Below are 16192 nucleotides of genomic sequence, written 5' to 3' on the forward strand. Positions count from 1 at the left end.
AAGGAGTTGTGGAGTTCAGAAGGAGGAACTGGAGTGTGTCGGGGACCACAGGCAGGGGTGGGGCTATGACGTGTTGGGAGGGCGGGGCGGGTAGCAGGTGAGACGCCAGGTCTCCCAGGCTCCAATCACTCCGGAGACTGAACCATGGGTGGAAAGCAGGATGAGAACGAGGCTTATGGTGAGGCTGGAGGCTGGGGCCAAGGGCTTGGTGTTCTGGAGGGCGGGAGGCAGGCTCGTTACTGCTGACCCTGGTGGCTGAGGTTAGATCCAGGCAGAGGAACTAAGGAGAGTCCTGGGTCCCTGAGGAGAGGGGCCAGGAAACGGGACCCAATAAAAGAAGGCAGAACTGGTGTCCCGTGGTGATGGGCTAAGGACCTGGGAACCACACCTGGCAACTATTTGCAGAGTGAAGCTGGGGTCTGTGTATGCATAAGGAGATGGCTTTTGTGAGAGGTGGGGGGCATTTCAAGCCTGGGCTTTGGGCCCCTGAGAGCAGGGCCTTGGCAAACAAAACCTGGATGGAAGGTGGCAGGGTTGTGGTCTTGAGCAGAAGAGGGGCTAGGACTCGGGGTTTAAAGGCTAGGAGTGTCTGTCAGGGGGTCCTGTGCAGAGGAGGAATTCCAGCCTGGAATTCCTGAGTCTCTGAGGAGGAAGGTGCTAGGACCTGCCACTCAGGTCGTGGTGAGGAGTGAGGAGCCCGGAGCCTCTGGAAAGGGACTAAGCCCTGCTTCTAGGCCTCTGTCTGGGGTACTTTGAGGAATAGGGGCACAGCCTGATCGGGTTCCTGTAAAGAGGGAGAGCAAAGCATCCAGAACTCACGAAGAAAAAGTCTGGGAGTCTGTTCCAGAGGTGCAAAGAAATTAGAGCTATGGCTCTGTCTCCAGGATCCCAGTAGTGAGTGCTGCAGCCAGCCTGCCAGGCTGGTCGCTGGGTGGAGAGACCATAATCCTGAGGGAGGAGCTGCCTCCTCAAGGTGGGGTTAATGTCCCCTGGCGAACAGGGGAAGGGGCCAGAGCTTTCCAGAAGACTTCCTGGAGCAGCTTTGGGTCAATCATTGACTACAGGTCTGTGATGGAGGGTGGGGCAGAGTCCAGGGCTCTTTGGGAAAATGGATCCCACCCTTTCCCAGTCTCTGGCCCAGCTCTCCACCCTCCCTCCTGGGTGCCTATATGGACCCTGGTTGCCTGGCACTACTTTCTCCCTGTATGTACTCAAGGAAGACCAGGAACAGAAACGTGGCCACAACTTCAACTGCCAGCCAGCTCAGGTGTCAGCCTGACTGGCTGCCCAGAATTTTGTGGTGGCCAGAGTACTGAGATCCCTTCAGAGAGAGCTTACAAGGCCAATTCCTCCCTCCCTCCCCAGGCTCTGCAGGTGTGGACTCTTTGGCTTTAATTTTTTTTGCCTGGGGTCAGAAGGGGGGCACAGCTGTGATGAGGGACTGTGAGCTGAGAGACTTGGAATCTGGCTGGTGCAGAGCAGGATCCAGAATAAGGGTATATAAAGACATTGGGGAAAGAGCCACAGAGACAGTCCTAAATCCCAGCTGGGGAGAGCCCTCTGGAAAAATAGACCAGTATGGGGATAAGGAACCAAGGCCATTTTCCAGTCAGATTGCTTTGAAGTGTGAACTGGAAACCCATAAAGGCCTTATTGCCCCGTTGCCTGATGTGGTAGAGTTCCTGGCAGATGGCTGTTGAGCAGCTGATCAGGTCTGGATCCTGTCACTGCAATGCTTCCTCCTTCAGCTGACTCTTGAGCTGGGTCCTAGGGTTAAAGTGAGGAAGGGGCCAGACATGGAGAAGTACTCAGTGGGCTGAGATCTGAGGATCGTGGCTCAAAAAGCCAGCCTGCAAAGGAAAAAGTAAAAAAAGATGAGGCTCTTATCTCTAATTAACCAGTTTCAAAAAAAAAAAAGTTAGTGGAGGTGTGGCTTGAGTGGTACAGAGATAAAAAGCTACAAGAGAGAATGAAGCCCTGACTTCAAGCTACCATTAAGAAAAAAAAAAATATGGAAGAGCACCCCTCTGCCTCATTCTCACATTCTCCAGGTAAACCAGCCAAATATGATCCTTCCTTTCGAGGCCCCATCAAAAACCGGTGAGTTCTGGGCACTGCCCTGGAGAAGGGGATGGTATCTGGGCGGAATCTTGGTTTTCTTGATGTGTTTGCTGACCTGTTAGTAAGAATCCCATTGTAAAATGAGGGAAAAAAAAAAAAGAAAAGAAAAATTCCGGGTTGAGTAGTTTTCTGGGACATGTGTTGTTTGAAGAGTTGGCAGGGGCTTGCAGGTGCTGGGGGGTTATTTACTGATTCTGGTACTGACTACCCAGAGGGGATCTTTTGAGTTGTGCTTTTGTTTGGTTGTTTTTGTGGTTCTGAGGATTGAACTCAGAGTCTTATTGCAATCAGCACAAGTTTTACTACTGAGTTTTACTTCTCGCCCAAGCTAGTCTTTTCTATACTTCAGGAGAAAGATACCACTCAGAGGAAAAAAAAAAAAAATTCCTGTGCTGGAGTGTGAAATCAGATCTGCACGATCTCCCTTGGCTTTTTTTTTTTTTTTTTAAACTCAAGTCTGGCCCTCTACCACTTGACTTACACCTCCACATCTGGCCTTTTGCTGGTTAATTGGCGAGAAGAGGCTCAAAAACTTTCCTGTACTGGCTCTGGTTTTGAACTTAGATTCTCAGAGCTCATCCTTCTAAATAATGAAAATTACCAGCACCTAGCAGGAAAAACAAAAAACTTCTTAAATAAGCAAAACTTGCTGACACCTACTCCCTCCAGGACTCCCCAGTTCATTAGATCTTCCCTTGAACTCCTTCCTCAGAGATTCCCAACCCACCTCCACCCTACTCAGACTCCCATTTCTCTCCCAGGAGCTGCACAGATGTCATTTGCTGCATCCTCTTCTTTCTCTTCATTCTGGGTTACATCGTGGTAGGGATTGTGGGTGAGTTCCCATCTGCCCAGAGTTGGGGCTGTGGGTGAGGGGCAGTAAGCCAGGAAGGAACTCCCCTAAAGCTTCTCTCCCCAAGTCTCTGCCCTCCCATGATGCATCTGTGTGGTCTGTTTCCAGCCTGGGTATATGGAGACCCTCGACAAGTCCTCTACCCCAGGAACTCCACCGGAGCCTACTGTGGGATGGGAGAGAATAAGTGAGTACAAAATTGGGAAGAAAGGGGCAGGAGAGAGGCAAGATGTGGGGTATGTGTGGAAGAACTCCCCCCCCAGCAACCTAGGCACTGAACCATGCATGCTCCTTCTGCATCCTTTCCCTGTTATTTCTACCCCACCCTCAGCATCCCCCCATCCAATCACTGGAGACCATATTAAGAGCCATCTTTAGTTGGACAGTTAGCTTGAACCCCCTCTCCCCAGGACTGGAAGTTCGTGTAGAGTCATAGTTAAGTGTATGAGCTTAGAGTTCACAGGTCGCTGTTTGAATCCTTGACTGTGCTAGTTTGGGGTATATGGCTTAACTTGACCTCTCTGAGCTTTGATTCCCTTACCTGACGCACAGGATGAGTCCAGAAATGCCATTACTTATTACCCTATATGCAGGAAATTGTTAACAAATAAACCCTTGCCAGGTGCTGGTGATTCATACCTGTAATCCTAGCTACTCAGGAGGCTGAGATCTAAGGAGAGTCATTTGACTATCCAGACTGAGCAGGAAAGTCTGTGAGGCTTTTATTTCCATTTAACCAGCAAAACAACAAAGTGGAGAGTGCTTGCCTTGAGTGAAAAAGTTAAGTTCCAAGACCAGCATCAACAAAATAAAATAAAGGGCTGGGCACGGTGTCTCACACCTGTAATCCTAGCTACTTAGGAGACTGAGATCTGAGGATCTTGGTTCAAAACCAGCCCAGCCACTAAAGTCTGTGAGAGTTAATCTCCAATTAACCACAAGAAAATCGGAAGTGGCACTGTGGCTCCAGGGGTAGGGTGGTAGCCTTGAGCTGAAGAGTTTAGAAACAGTGTCCAGACCCAGAGTCCAAGCCCCACGACTGACAAGAAAAAAATAAATAAAATAAACCAACTCTAACAATCATTCAGCATTTACTATGTTCTATACAGGCAGTATACCACACACACACTCACTTTTAAGAGGCATGAGGTAAGGGGATATCATTTTATATATGACGCGACTAAGGCAGAGTCCTTACGACTTGTTCAAAGTTGTTAAGCTGGCAGATTTCATAGCACATCTGGGGCCACTTATCTGTTGTAATATGAATTACTGGGATGTCATCAGGTGTCTTCTTTGCCTCCCTGACTGAGGTGAAACCAGTAACTGGGCCACACAGGACCCGCTATAATCTAAAGGAGAGACCCCAGTAGTTCCTCCTCTCCCCACTCCTAACCAGACCCTGAGCCACACACTTCCTCCCTTCCTGCAGAGATAAACCCTATGTCCTGTACTTCAACATCTTCAGCTGCATCCTGTCTGCCAACATCATTATGGCCGCCCAGAACAGCCTGCAGTGCCCCACACCCCAGGTCAGAGCCTGGGACTTGCCCCAATCCCATGCATGTCCACGTACCAGCTCCTTAGCATGTCCTCTGCCCCTAGGTATGTGTGTCCTCCTGTCCAGAGGAACCGTGGGCTGTGGGGATGAACCAGTACTCAATGACAGTTGGGGAGGTCTTCAAAGGAAATAGAAGCTTTTGCCTGCCAGGAGTACCCCAGAATATGGTAAGCACTGCCCCCAACATTACCACTGTGGCCCAGGAGAGCCCACAATGGACAGGGGTGGGAGGGAAAGTTGATTGGTGATCACTGATTGACTCTCTTGTGAGCAAACCTCACAAACATCCCCACCCATGGCAGTGGTGGTGATGGTGGTGGTGGCGGCAGCAGTGAAAAGTTTGATTCTTCATTCTGTTTTACATCAGTGTCTATCTATCCTCCCCCTCCTCACCCCCCCAGACAGTGTTGGAAAGCCTACAACAGGAGCTCTGTCCCCGTTTCCTCCTCCCTTCCACTCCAGGTAAGGACACATTCATCATCATAGCCAATAACTTTTATTCCTCAAATGAGGAAAGCAGACCCAGCGAAAGGAAAGCTTGTCAGTGGCAAAACTGGGATGGGTACCAGCTCTTCATTTCTCTCTCTGCTGTGTGACCCTGGGATCAAGCCATCGGTGCTTACTGAGCATCTACAGTGCACCAGACAGTGGGGACAGATGCAAGGAAGGTAGAAACAGCTCTCCGCCTGAGCTCCATTCTGGGTAGAAGGAGCAGAGGTGGTTGTAAGATTACAGGAGGTGGTGGGGAAGGAGAGAATGATCCTATATGATGCTCTTTCTGACAGCAGCTGTGATTTTTTTTCTGGCTCACACCAATGTGGTGTCTCACATGTATGATCCTAGCTACTCAGGAGGCTGAGATCTGAAGACCTCAGTTCAAAGCCAGCGTGGATAGGAATGTCCATGAAACTCTTATCTCCACTAAGCTACCAAAAAAGCCAGAAATGGATCTTGATTCAAGTGGTACAGTGCTAGCTTTGAGCAAAAGAAGTTCAGAAACAACTGCCAGGCCCAGAATTCAAACCCCAGTAATGGTACACACACACACACACACACACACACACACACACACATGCACACACACACACACACGAGTAGTCCAGAATAGCTACATAGCAATCCTCATGTCCTCTTAAATTCTGGGATTCCAGAAGCTTGTGCCACCACTATTTGTGAGGATTTTATTTATTTTTGCCAGTACTACAGTTTGAACTCAGGGCCTTATGATCTTGCATAGATTTTTTTTTAAGGCTTAGTGTTCTACCACTTGAGTCATATCTCTACTTAGCTTTTTGCTGGTTAACTCTCTGGGAGTTTTCTATTCAGATTAGCTTCAAACCCTAATCCTCAGAATACAGACTCTTAAGTATCTTAGATAACAGGCGTGAACCACCAGCACCCTGTTTTGTTTTGATTTTTTTGGGGGGGGGGTGGTCATGGGACTTGAACTCTGGGCCTGGGCACTGTCCCTGAGCTCTTCAGCTCAAGGCTCTACCACTTGAGCCACAGCACCACTTCCAGTTTTCTGGTGGTTAAGTGGAGATGAGTCTCACAGGCTTTCATTCCTGGGCTGGTTTTGAACTGCCATTCTCAGATCTCATGCCTGTCACCCATGAGCTACCAACACCTGGCTGAGTTGTTGCTATCTTTTTTAAACTTATCATTTCTAGTAGAAAACATTTTTTAAAATTGCAGCATGAGGAAAAGATACCTAGCTTTCGATGTAAGTACAATATAAAGTATGTACAATAATTATTCCAAAATCAGAGAAATCTGGATTCAAACTCCAACACTGTCTAGCTAACTGATGGGTTGCGAGTCAATTATTCAACCTATCTGTATCTTGTCCTCATCTTTAGAATGTAAATAACAGACAAAGGCCACGTAACGAAGTTGTCACCAGGATAACCCTGCTAGAAATAGGTCTGCATAGGTGAAGAAACAGGGCTGGCTGAGGCTTCCTGGAAGAGGTGAGATGAAACAGAAGCTCAGAAAAAGGCTCAGCGAAAGCGAAGGTGGAGAGCTGAGGGGATGATGAGCTATAGAAGAACCCAGAAGCCTGGCCAGGGAGCATGGATGGTAGCTGTCCAGGACAGAGCGTCTGGAGATGTGTGGCCAGCAGAGGAACCTGGAGCCCAAGAATAAGGCGGTTGGGCCATGCCCTGGCCTTGCAAAGTTGGGGTTGGAGATATTGTAGGAGTGCAGGTCAGAGGGGAGCAGAGCAGGGACAGGGGGGGTGGGAATGGCCCAGGTTGCACCAGGCAAGAACTCTGCTTTGGCAGTAGAACCAAGAGCAGCACCTCCGACCCCTGAGAAACGGAGTCCATTACTCCCTTGCACTGTGGGCCAGGGACAGACAGCCCTACAACCCAGCAGCCCCTCTTCTCCCTTCCAGCTCTGGGACGCTGTTTTCCACTACCCAACGTGAATTATACGCTGCCTGATTTACCGGGAATCAATAACAACAGTGTCTCTCAAGGGATCAGGTAGGCAATCTCCCTGCCCCACCCCCTCCCACACTCCTTTCTAGCCACAGCGCCACCTGACCCTAACCCTGTTCCTCCCCCTCTCCCCCAGTGGGCTTCTCGACAGCATCAATGCCAGAGACATCACAGTTAAGATCTTTGAGGATTTTGCCCGGTCCTGGTATTGGATCCTTCTGTAAGTCATCAAATTCCCCTATCCTCTCATCCTTCCATCTTTCCCTTCTTCCCTCCCTGATCTGTTTTTCCCCAGTCCCATGTCTGAAGCTAAGATTAAGAAAAGAGGAGGAGGGCCGGGAGTTTGGCCTAGTGGTTAAAGTGCTTGCCTAGCATGCATGAAGACCCGGGTTCGATTCCTCGGTACCACATACATAGAAAAAAGCCAGAAGTGGTGCTGAGGCTCAAGTGGTAGAGCTCTAGCCTTGAGAAAGTCCAAGGACAGTGCTCAGGCCCTGAGCTTAGCCCAAGACTGGCAATAAATAAATAAATAAATAAATAAATAAATAAATAAAACATATATTAAAAAAAAAAAAAGAGGAGGAGGAGGAGGAGGAGGAGGAGGATGAAGAAGAAGAAGAAGAAGAAGAAGAAGAAGAAGAAGAAGAAGAAGAAGAAGAAGAAGAAGAAGAAGAGCAGCTCAGAGTGAATCCCTGGCTTAGGAGGCTTTCTAAGAGAAATGGGCTGGGCAAGTCTTCAGGGAGCCAGCATGCCCCTCATCTATGTGACTGTCTGCAGTGCCCTGGGCGTGGCTTTGGTCCTGAGCCTGCTGTTTATCCTGTTGCTGCGTCTGGTGGCCGGGCCCCTGGTGCTGGTTTTGATCCTCGGGGTGCTAGCCGTGTTGGCCTATGGCATCTACCACTGCTGGGAGCAGTACCGGGTGCTGCGAGACAAGGGGGCCTCCATCCACCAGCTGGGCTTCACCACCAACCTCAGTGCCTACCAGAGTGTGCAAGAGACCTGGCTAGCCGCCCGTGAGTGCTCACCCCCTCCCTCCTCCAGCCACTGAGGGCTGGGGCTGGCCCTGGCTCTGACCCAGACACTCTGTCCCCTGTCCCCCTCCGCAGTGATCGTGCTGGCTGTGATCGAAGGCATCTTGCTAATCCTGCTTATCTTCCTGAGGCAGCGGATTCGAATCGCCATCGCCCTTCTGCAGGAGGCCAGCAAGTCAGGGCCTGTCTGGGGGGAAAAATGGGGCTGAGGGATGGAGTACAGGCCAGTGGGGGAGGTGGTAGGGAGCCCCAGAGTAGTTAGCAGTAGTTAACATTACTCAGCCTCTGGGAGCCTCAGTGTTCATTTCTTCATCTATAAGATGGGTTATAGCAAAGGCTCTGGGTGTCTGTCAAATGCCTGAAACCTAGGCCTAGGGTCGCTGGGTGAAATGGCAGGACTCTAGGTAGGAAGGAGCAGTCCACTGAGGCTGTCCAGGTAGCTTCCATGCTTCCAGTCTCCTCTATCAATTCGCACATATGCACGCACGCACACGTGTGTGTGTGTGTCTGTGTGTGTGTGCGCGCGCGCACGCGCGTGTGTGTGCCGGCACTGGAGCTTGATCTCAGGGGCCTGTCCCTTAGCTTTTTCATTCAAGGCTGGTGTTCTACCATTTGAGTCATAGCTGTATTTCTAACTCTTGGGTGTTTAGCTGGAGATGAGTCTCACAGGCTTTCCTGCCCAGGCTAACTCCAAACCATGATCCTCAGATCTCAGCCCCGCAAGTAGCTGGGATTTCAGGGGTGAGCCATGAACATCCAGCATACAACTTTGAGCCAGAGTATTCAGCTCATGCAATGAATGCCTGAGGTGTACGTAGCCCCACAATTGGTGCTGGAGATTCAGATATTGAAGATGAAGCTGCTGCCGGGCTGCTCCCAGCCTAGGGAAGCAGGCAGGCCCTGGCCAGGACAGAGAAGGGGCCTTTGTCAAGTTTCACCGTGTGAGCCTGGGGGCTGGGACTGTGTTGATGGATCATTTTTCTCTCCTCGCAGAGCTGTGGGACAGATGATGTCAACCCTGTTCTATCCACTGGTCACCTTTGTCCTCCTGGTCATTTGCATTGCTTACTGGGCCATGACTGCTCTGTATCCTTTGTCCTCTTAGCTGGACCCTCTGTCCTGGAGCTCTGGGGGGCAGGACGGGATGGAGAAGTGCATGCCTGTGCCTTGTGGAAAATGAACACGTTTTTTCTGGGCATATGGGTCACAGTTAAGAAAGAGTAAGCTAAGGATGGACACTGGTGCTTCACACCTGTGATCTGAGCCACTCAGGAAGCTGAGATCTGAAGATCCTGGTTCAAAACCTGCCTGGGCAGAAAAGGCTGTCAGATACTTATCTCCAAGTAATTACCAGAAAACTGAAAATGATGCTGTGGCTCAAAGTAGTACAGTACTAACCTCGGGCACGAAAACTCTAGGGCTCATGCCCTGAGTTCAAGCCCCATGACTGACAAGGCCGAGAGTTTGGCCTAGTGAAGACCCGGGTTCGATTCCTCAGTACCACATACATAGAAAAAAGCCAGAAGTGGTGCTGAGGCTCAAGTGGTAGAGCTCTAGACTTGAGAAAGTCCAAGGACAGTGCTCAGGCCCTGAGCTCAAGACCAGGACTGGCCAAAATAATAATAATAATAATAATAATGGTAATAAGCTAAGCACAGACTGAATTCCAGCTTACTTTGCACTAGCTTCCAGGAATGGTTCCTAAGGGATGATCTGTGGAAATGCCATGGGGCTGTACTTTCCTTGACTCCCCTCTGGGTACCTGGCCACATCTGGGCAACCCCAATATGTCTATCGGGTAGCCAATGAGAGTGCTCCTGGGTGTGAGAATGTACCAGTGAATGCATCCTGCGATCCTATGGTAAGAGGAAGGGCAAGGGTACATAGAAGCTTCCAATAGGGGCGAAGGGACATCAGAAGCCCAGTAATCCGGCTCTCCCACACTGCAGAGGTAACAGAGGCCTGGAGAGGGCCGAGGAGCTGGCTTAAAAATTGTGTAACTGGTCACTTCCCTCCTCCTGGCTGAGTCACCCATTTTGTGAGAAGGAAAGTGAGGCAGGACAGAAGTCATGGCCTGAAGGAGGAAGACAGGAAGGTTGAAAAGCAGGACTTTCCTCTCCTACACGGGCCATTAACTGCTTCGCCTTCAGCCCAGTACTCTGGGAAATGGAGCTTAATTATAACACATGTTCTTGGATGTGGCTGAAAAGGTTAAATGACACTAGGTACATAAAGTTCTTGGTAGAATGCCTGGACCTTGATAAGAGTCTCCTACTGCTGGGATTGTTTTGCTTTGCTTTTGTTTTGTTTTGTTTTTATTCTACCTTTCTTGGAACCAGGCCCCAAGTCCATAGGTGGGACTCTTAGGAAGACCTGAGGGTGGCGCTGTTTCCCCAAATTCCACCTTGGAGGCCCCAGGGTATGGCATTAGACTGCTCAGTGCTTATTGAGCACAAAGCTTTCAGGTCCTGTTATTTCTGAGCTCTGCCTGCAAAGGTGTTACCCACATTCTAGTAAAAAAGCTTTTTTTTTTTTTCTTTTTTTACATCAGCCCAAGACCTATGTGCCAGCACTGATTGTGTATGCCAAGCCCAGGACAACCTGGTTCTCCCTTGCTATTAACTCACCTTCCAGCAGTGAGGGCTGAACCCATCCACAGTGACCTCTGGTGGAATGTGGTTTATTTCTTCCTCTTATAAAATTTCAAATATATAGAGCATTTGCCTAGAAATCCCAGTATCCTTGGTTCAATCCTCTTGATGTACTAGAAAGGGGGAAAAAAAGAAAAAGATGGGCATAGGTGGCTCTTGTCTTTAATCCTAGCTACTTAGGAGGCTGGCCCAGGTCAAAGAAAAAGTCTGTGTGACTCTCCAAAATAACCAGCAAAAAGCCAGGCTGGAGACATAGTTCAAGTGGTGGAGTATTAGCTGTGAGCAAAACAGCCACGTGAGAGTATAAGACCCTGAGGTCAAGCTCCACTATGGGCAGAAAGATGGAAAGGAAAGGTAAAGAAAGGAAGCAAGCCAGGCATCAGTGGCTCATGCCTATAATCCTAATTACTCAGGAGGCTGAGCTCTGAGGATCCTTGTTTAAAGACAGCCTGGGCAAAAATATCTCTCAGACTCTTATTTCTAATAAACTACTCAAAAAAAGCAGGAAATTTCCGGGCACCATGTCTCATACCTGTAATCCTAGATATTCAGGAGGCTGAGATCTGAGGATCACAGTTCAAAGCCAGCCTGGGCACTAAAGAAAGAAAGACTCTTCTCTCCAATCAATGGCTAGAAAAGGGAAAGTGGGACTGTGGCTCCAGAGGTAGGGTGGTAGTCTTCAGCTGAAGAGCTCAGGGACAGTGCCTAGGCCCAGAGGTCAAGCCACTATCACCCACAAAAAAGAAAAAAAGAAAGAAAAAGAAAAAAAATGAAAAAAAGCAGGAAGTGGCACTGTGGCTCAAGTAGTAGAGCACTAGCCTTGAGCAAAAAGAAGTTCAGAGATAGTGCCCTGACCCAGTTCAAACCCAACCAGGACCAATGAAAGAAGGAGAAGGAAGAAAAAAGAAAGGAAGGAGAAAGAAGTGAAGGAAGAAGAAGAAAAGAGGAGGAAGAAGGAAAGAAGGACTTATTTTCTGGACTGATTCAGTTTTTACATTTTAAAGGGCCTCTTGCTTGCATGCCTGGTATTCTATTAAGACACGCTTCTGGTCCTGGTTGGTTTTTTGTTTTTGTTTTTGTTTTGGTCAGTCATGGGACTTGAACTCTGGATCTGGGCGCTGTCCCTGAGCTCTTCCCAGTTTTCTGATGGTTAATTGGAGATAAGAGGGACTTGAGTGCCTAGGCTGTCTTTGATCCTCAGATCTCTGCCTCCTGAGTAGCTAGGATTTTACGTGGGAACCACCATGCCTGGCCTTGCCTGCTTTTTGGGGATTATTTCGGGAAAAAGCCCTTTTCTACCCAGGCTGGTGTCAAGTGATCCTCCAGATCTGTGTCGTGAGTACCTAGGATTATAGGCGTGAATCATATATACATACAGACAGGTACACATGTAGTGTATGTATATGTGCATGTTAATACTGGGGCTTGAACTCAGGTCCTCACACCATCATTTAGCTTCTTTTGCTCATGGCTGGCACTCTACCATGTGACCCATACCTCCAGTCCAGCACCATCTGCTTTATGGAAGTCATTAGGTGCAGTGGTAAACATCTATCACTCCTGAACTCAGAGGCAGGAGGATCAAGTTCTCAGATAACCTGGGTAAAACTGAAGATAGACCCTGGAGGAGGTGGCTGAGAAAGTGAAAGGGACAGCAGGTCACGCTACCCACACACAGTGGGCTTGGGCCAGGTAGCCTGGGAATTTTGGGGCCAGTCTTGGGGCCTTCATACAACAGCCAGAACACAGTCTGCACCTGGAGATGAGTCTCTAGAAAGAACAGACTCCTCCACCTCAGGAGCCACTGGAGAGGGAGGGAGATCAGGTCACCACACTGTGCCTTCTGAAGCCGTACCTCATCTTACCTTCCTCTGTCCTCTCTGCCACCTCCAGGCCCAGCCCACAAACTACTCCTGTCCAGGGCTCATGTGCGTCTTTCAGGGCTACACATCCACGGGCCTAGCACAACGTTCTCTCTTCAACCTACAAATTTATGGGGTCCTGGGGCTCTTCTGGACCCTTAATTGGGTTCTGGCCTTAGGCCAATGTGTCCTGGCCGGGGCCTTTGCCTCTTTCTACTGGGCCTTCCACAAGCCTCGGGATATCCCTACCTTCCCCCTGAGTGCAGCCTTCATCCGCACGCTCCGGTAAGCCAGGGGCAGAGTCCTTGGGAGTTAGGACCAGTAGGGTCCTAGGCTATCCCACATGACCTACCTTCCTCTGCAGTTACCACACAGGATCTCTGGCCTTTGGCGCCCTCATCCTGAGCCTTGTGCAGATAGCTCGGATCATCCTAGAGTACATTGACCACAAACTGAGAGGTGAGCGCATCAGGGGCTGGAGAAGGGCAGCCTGAACAAGTAGATTTCTTGGGAGTAGAGGAGCATCAGAGGCCAGTGGTCAAGCATGGACTTCCCTTGCTCTTAGACGCCCAGAACCCCCTGGCCCGCTGTATCATGTGCTGCTTCAAGTGTTGTCTATGGTGTCTGGAAAAGTTCATCAAGTTCCTGAACCGCAATGCATACATCATGGTGAGAGCAGTGGTCAAACCCCCAAAACCTGGTCCAGGGGAGCTCACGGGAGGTCGCGCTGACTTTCCCACTCCCCACAGATCGCCATCTATGGAAAGAACTTCTGCGTCTCAGCCAAGAACGCCTTCATGCTGCTCATGCGCAATGTTGTCAGGTCAGATTGTCCCCCACTCCCCACTGGGCCCCCTCCTCGCCCTTCTCACCCAAATCTGGCTTCATGGCATTCTGTGCTCTGAAGGCCTCATGCTTGGTTTAATGCTCTGAATGGTGCCATCTTGAAACGCGCATCATTTTCATTTCTAGCTGCCCCTGCACATGATATAACCAATTCCACTCCCAGATCCCTCATCCCCAATTTACCCTAAATTCTGATACAGGGTGGTTGTCCTGGATAAAGTCACAGACCTGCTGCTGTTCTTTGGGAAGCTGTTGGTGGTTGGAGGTGTTGGTAAGGACGGACTTTGGTTGAAGGGTTTGGGGACGCTGGGAAGCTTCACAGGTCACCTCAAAGGAACAGCTCTAATGTCCAAAACTCTGCCACAGGGGTCTTGTCCTTCTTTTTTTTCTCTGGCCGGATCAAGGGACTGGGTAAAGACTTTGAGAACCCCCACCTTAACTATTACTGGCTACCCATTATGGTGAGTAACTGGTCACTTGGATTTATCCCCTAATTCCCCTAAAGAACAGACCAATGCCAACCAGCCTTGTGTGTTCTAGACCTCCATCGTGGGAGCCTATGTCATCGCCACTGGCTTCTTCAGTGTTTTCAGCATGTGTGTGGACACACTCTTCCTGTGTTTCTGTGAGTGACATTTCCCCTCACCCCAAGCCATTTCCTCCAAGCATTTTGGGACACTTGATGCTTATAGAGACAGGGTTTTAGGAACCGAAGGAGCTAATAGCATCCTCTTCGGACATTCTAAAACCAGGGGTTTGGCCAGATGAGGTGGCTCACACCTGTAATCCTAGCTACTCAGGGGGCTGAAATCTGAGGATCATGGTTCAAAGCTAGCCTGGACACGAAAGTCCTTGAGACTCTTATCTCCAATTAACCACTAGAAAACCAGAAGTGGCACTGTGGTGCAAAGGGTAGGGCAGTAGCCTTGAGGTGAAAAATTCAGGGACAGCACCCAGGCCCAGAGTTCAACTCCACAACCGACTAAAATAAACAAACAAACAGGGGTTGCTGGGCACTGGTGCCTCACCTCTGAAATCCTACTTATTTAGGTGGCTGAGATATGAGGATCACGGCTCAAAGCCAGCCCAGGCAAGAAAGTCAATCATGAGATTCATCTCCAGTTAACTACCAGGAAACTAGAAGTAGCCCTGCGGCTCAAAGTGGTAGAGTGCTAGCCTTGAGCAAAAAGTGCTCAGTGACAGTACCCAGAGTTCAAGCCCCACAACCAACACAAAAATAAATTAAAAAAAAAATTTTAAAGGCAGGGCCGGGCGTTTGGCCTAGAGGTAGAGTGCTTGCCTAGCATCCATGAAGACCTGGGTTCGATTCCTCAGTACCCCATACATAGAAAAGACCAGAAATGGTGCTGTGGCTCAAGTGGTAGAGCTCTAGCCTTGAGAAAGCCCAAGAACAGTGTTCAGGCCCTGAGCTAAAAAGTCCAGGACTAGAAAATACAAATTAAAAAGTCAAGCCAGAAGTTGGGGGGAGGGGGAAGAAATGAGTTTTCGGGCTGACGGTCTCTGCTCTTTCCCTAGCAAATGTAGGGTATAAATTAACCAGAAGAGGTACTTCCTAGAAGGCGGCTGTAGTAAGAGGATTTTATTCATACAGATTTTTTTTTGGTTGCTTTTGTTGCATTGGATTGCTCCTTGTGGTCTACTACTTAGCTACACGGTCAGCTGTGTGCTAAGCAGTTGACGCGTCTGTGTGTGTGTCTAAGTGTGTCTGCATGCACACGCACACCAGGTGGGGTTTGAACTCGGGACCTGAGACTGTCCCTTAGCTTTTTCAAATAAGGCTGGTACTCTACCACTTGAGCCATATAGCTCAACTTCGGACTTTTTGGTAATTAATTTAAGATAAGTCTCACTGACTTTTCCTGCCTGAGCTGGCTTCAAATGTTGATCCTTAGATCTCAGCCTCCTGAGTAGCTAGGATTACAGGTATGAGCCACCAAGCCATTGGCACCTGGCTGATATGCATTTTTATATTTGTTAATCATTATTACTACTCCTAAGTATACCATTTACTCCACTTTACAGGAATAAACAAATTCTCTAACTTGACCAATAAAACCTATGAGAGGGTGGGAGGAGAAAAAATGAAAACAAAACTAGCTATGGTGGGGCCAGGAGTTTGTCCTATTGGTAGAGTGCTTGCTTAGTATGCATGAAGACCAGGGTTTGATTCCTCAGTACCACATATATAGAAAAAAGTCAGAAATGGTGCTGTGGCTTAAGTGGTAGAGCACTAGCCTTGAGAAAGCCAAGGACAGTGCTCAGGCCCTGAGTTCAAGTCCTAGGACTGGCAAAACAAAAAAACACAACAAAAATACTAGCTGGTAGTGGTGCAGCGTGTATTGGAACTTGACAGTTTCCCATCCCCCATTTCCTGAGTACTGAGAAGAGTGGACCCCAGGATGTGCTGTAACCGATTTATGTTGCCTCTCAGTGGAAGACCTAGAGCGCCACGACGGCTCCCTGGACCGGCCCTACTACATGCCCAAGTCTCTCCTGAAGATTCTGGGCAAAAAGAATGAAGCACCCCCTGGAAACAAAAAGAGGAAGAAGTGAAAGAACCTGCCTTGACTCAAAAATGCACTCCCCCTGTACAGACCCCCAGCCACACATTGCCTTAAAAATATTGATTTGTAGTAAATAGATTTTATTAAAGATTAATATTTTGTTTTCTCAATACGTCTAAATTCTTACTTTCACCCAGCTAGTTGCTTTAAAACAGGCCCCGCCCCTGTGACGCCATAAGCCAATCAGAAGCTCCCATAGAATGAGACCGCCTTCTTTTCCCCAGCCAATAAACTTCCTGAG

The 16192-nt window shown here is 49.0% G+C and overlaps 1 protein-coding gene across 1 annotated transcript; it reads left to right on the top strand.

Moving 5' to 3' along the window:
* The first annotated feature begins 108 nt into the window (after positions 1-108).
* Positions 109-16061, top strand: Slc44a4 (solute carrier family 44 member 4). The gene is made up of 21 exons (XM_090356061.1): positions 109-178; positions 2052-2100; positions 2883-2956; positions 3083-3161; positions 4407-4506; positions 4580-4702; positions 4937-4997; positions 6931-7021; positions 7113-7196; positions 7754-7989; positions 8083-8182; positions 9001-9093; positions 9766-9868; positions 12552-12805; positions 12885-12979; positions 13086-13189; positions 13270-13343; positions 13567-13637; positions 13733-13827; positions 13907-13991; positions 15819-16061. The coding sequence occupies exons 1-21, from the start codon at positions 145-147 to the stop codon at positions 15938-15940; spliced, it is 2127 nt and encodes a 708-aa protein (XP_090212187.1). The 5' UTR covers positions 109-144; the 3' UTR covers positions 15941-16061.
* The last annotated feature ends 131 nt before the right edge of the window (positions 16062-16192 follow it).

This window comes from Megascapheus bottae, chromosome 22, assembly GCF_031878675.1.
Source record: "Megascapheus bottae isolate mThoBot1 chromosome 22, mThoBot2.hap1, whole genome shotgun sequence".
In the NCBI taxonomy this organism is placed as follows: Eukaryota; Metazoa; Chordata; class Mammalia; order Rodentia; family Geomyidae; genus Megascapheus; species Megascapheus bottae.

Coding starts and splice junctions, on each gene's coding strand:
- Slc44a4 (XM_090356061.1), top strand. CDS start 145: ATGGGTGGAAAGCAGGATGAGAACGAGGCTTATG. Junction 7,990..8,082: donor AGAGACCTGGCTAGCCGCCC/GTGAGTGCTCAC, acceptor CCCCCTCCGCAG/TGATCGTGCTGGCTGTGATC. Junction 12,980..13,085: donor CATTGACCACAAACTGAGAG/GTGAGCGCATCA, acceptor CCTTGCTCTTAG/ACGCCCAGAACCCCCTGGCC.